General features: G+C 39.5%; 1 protein-coding gene across 1 annotated transcript; it reads left to right on the forward strand.

Moving 5' to 3' along the window:
* Positions 1-644: 644 nt before the first annotated feature.
* Positions 645-1,970, forward strand: LOC131871327 (aspartic proteinase nepenthesin-1-like). Its single transcript, XM_059215945.1, has one exon. It carries the CDS (start codon positions 645-647, stop codon positions 1,968-1,970), a length of 1,326 nt encoding a protein of 441 aa, XP_059071928.1.
* Positions 1,971-3,070: the final 1,100 nt, after the last annotated feature.

Here is a 3,070-nt window from a genome sequence, read left to right on the forward strand (position 1 = left end):
AGATTACATTAACTTTCATGTACTTTTTCTTTCTGGTATAAATCCTTGAATAGAACTTTATGATAGGATACGGTAATGTGAATACATAATAGAGCATTGAATATAACAGTTTTGTACAAGTAAAATCTCTAAATCTTAAAAATGAATAAACTAATTAGAGCAAAATTTAAGAATGAGATAAACAAGAATGAGAATAAGTTGGAAAGCCGGATAAACCGACTAAGAATAATTATGTGTAAACTAATTTTAAATATTTTTAGAAAACTAACCCTCCGGTTACAACACGTTTTGGAATTTCGATCTGAATGGGTCCACAAAATTCAATGGGAAGAGGGAACTGGATTACGAGTTAAGTGTACGGAAATACTTAGTGAAGGTATGGACAGAAAAAAATACGATTCACTTCGAATTGCAGCAGTCTATTCTACTTCTAGAACAATTCCAGACGGGCAGAGATAGAGAAGGGGAAATTAAATAAATTCGTCTATCCTTCTAAGAGGATCGATATTGTTATGTGGACACGTCGGGGAATCTGTTGATTTTGATTTAAGGCTCCTTCTCACTCTCTCTGTGTATATATATTGCATGGAGTGGAGTAGATGAGAGCAGAAAAAGGTTTCGAGGTTTAGAAAAGAAAAAGAGAAATGGAGCGTTCAAAGCTGTTGGGTTTTGTGGTCTTGATATGCTTTACTATTCCAACGATATCATGTTCTTCGGACAGACTGTTTAGTGGTTGGCCGAAGTCTAGCAGCGATGAAAATGTAAAAATAAGGGTGAATATGACGCGCAGATCAGAGAGAGAGTTGGGTTTTTCTGAGAGATTGGGTTTGGCTGTGGATCGAAGTAAGAAGCGAATGAAGAAGATAGAGGCATTGATAAGAGGGCAATTAGACGCTGAAACGCCCGTTGAAGTAGGGGATGGAGAATTTCTGATGAGCGTTGCACTGGGAACGCCCTCTGTGAGCTTCGAAGCGATTGTGGACACGGGGAGCGATCTGATTTGGACTCAGTGCAAGCCTTGCAAGGACTGCTTCTCTCAGCCTACGCCAATCTTCGACCCCTCCAAGTCCCCCACATTTTCCACAATTCCCTGCGGTGATTCTCTTTGTGACGCCTTGGGGAGTACGCAAACCGGATGCAATCCAGATTGTACCTTTATGTATCAGTATGGCGATGGTTCCTTCACCAGCGGCGACCTGGCTTACGAGACATTGTCAATTGGGAGCAGCAAGGTTAAAGGCATTGCATTTGGATGCGGGCATGACAACGAAGGACAAGGATTCTCTCAGGGTGGTGGCCTTGTGGGACTGGGAAGAGGTGGTCTCTCCCTTATCTCACAGCTGGGTTCCAAAGCAGAGAACATGTTCTCTTACTGTCTTTTGCCCATCACCGACTCTTCTTCACAAACCAGCCCCCTCTTTTTCGGCGAGGGTGCTTCCTTGAGCGGAGGAGCCAAGACTCTCCCACTCATCAAGAGCAGTATCATTCCCACTTTCTGGTACATTCCTATTACAGGAATCACCCTCAATGGTAAGGCACTAGATATTCCTCCTGGAACTTTCGATCTGCAATCGGACGGCAGCGGAGGTATGATCATCGACTCCGGAACCACTGTTACCATCCTGGACCAGGCTGCCTACTCTCCTCTTAAGGAAGCAATTCAGTCCGCCATTGATCTCACTCCTGTAGACGGCTCTTCTACAGGTTTGGATCTTTGTTACCACACATCATCCGCTCACCTCACCTTGCCAACCCTCGTCTTCAACTTCAAAGGCGGCGTGGATTACGAGCTTCCGGCAGACAACTTTTTCATTCAGGCATCTGAAAATCTCTTGTGCCTGGCAATGTTGGGTGAACCATCGGGGAATCCTTCCATCTTCGGAAACATACAGCAGCAAAACTTCCATATCCTTTACAACAATGCTCAGAACACGCTCTCTTTCAAGCCCACTAAGTGTGATTCTCTTTAAATCATCATCTCCCTCTTCTAATTCTTCTTCTTCTCTTTTTCTGTCTCTCTCATTTCCTCTTCCTCTGTCCTTCGAATGCAATATGTGATCTCGTCTCCTGCGTCTGCCTATTGCACTGTCCGATATGCGAATCATGTAAATTTTCATCTTCGTAGCTGCTTATTTTCAGTAAAATTGTTTGGCCCCTGTTGTTCTCGGGGACCTTCATTTATGGTTCCTTATGATATGCTACACTATGTGTGTTATTTTGGCATGGAAATGAAGGTGCGATAATTGATTATCAAAATATAAATTGCGAGTTAAAACAACGACAAGAGAATTTATATAATTATAAAGCATTTGTAATGGTCTTATCTTTTCTTCAAGTCTTAAGTGTAAAATAAATTATTGTATGCCTATGAATACTTTTAATGGTATTTAACTTTAAGATCCGTGTCTGTGATTTATACATTCAAATAATACTTATTTTCAATCATGTCCGCATTTCACATTACTAAGATCAAACACAATTTAATGTAGCCTATATATAAGGTAAGGTTGTTGCTAAGAAGGTCTCTCTAATTTTCTCACAATTACTATTGTATAATTTTCTACTAGAGAAGACGAGTTCTCGAGAATTAAGAATATCATTTTGGAGCCTTTGCAATTTATTTAAAAGTGCTAATATTTAAGGCTATGCCTATATCACGATTCACGATTACCTATCAGCGCTTTATAGTGCATTCGATGACATCTTACACAAATCTTATATAGAAAACTTATTGATGGTGAATCGGGGCCTCTCATTTGAAAGGTTGCTACTACACTACAACGCACCTTAGATAATAAAATTAAATTATGTAATGTATTTGTGCTTCAGAGTATGGATGTTAGACCACACATCAATTTTCAGCCATTGATAATGTGACATGATTACTTGTTTTCAACATTTTAATAGGATTGCATTAGGTTTTGGAACTTTTTTTCGTGACCTAAAAAATTAAAATATTAGTGGACTACAACATAATAACACAATTATTGAGAAAAGTTTTGATTGCCTACAAAAAATCATAGTATCTTCACTCTTTCACCTTGTAAATCCTAACATGTTAATTTCAATT

Source organism: Cryptomeria japonica, unplaced genomic scaffold, assembly GCF_030272615.1.
Source record: "Cryptomeria japonica unplaced genomic scaffold, Sugi_1.0 HiC_scaffold_394, whole genome shotgun sequence".
NCBI lineage: Eukaryota > Viridiplantae > Streptophyta > Pinopsida > Cupressales > Cupressaceae > Cryptomeria > Cryptomeria japonica.

Bases quoted from the DNA above. Each gene is read 5' to 3' on its own strand.
- LOC131871327 (XM_059215945.1), top strand. From the start codon at position 645: ATGGAGCGTTCAAAGCTGTTGGGTTTTGTGGTCTTGATATGCTTTACT.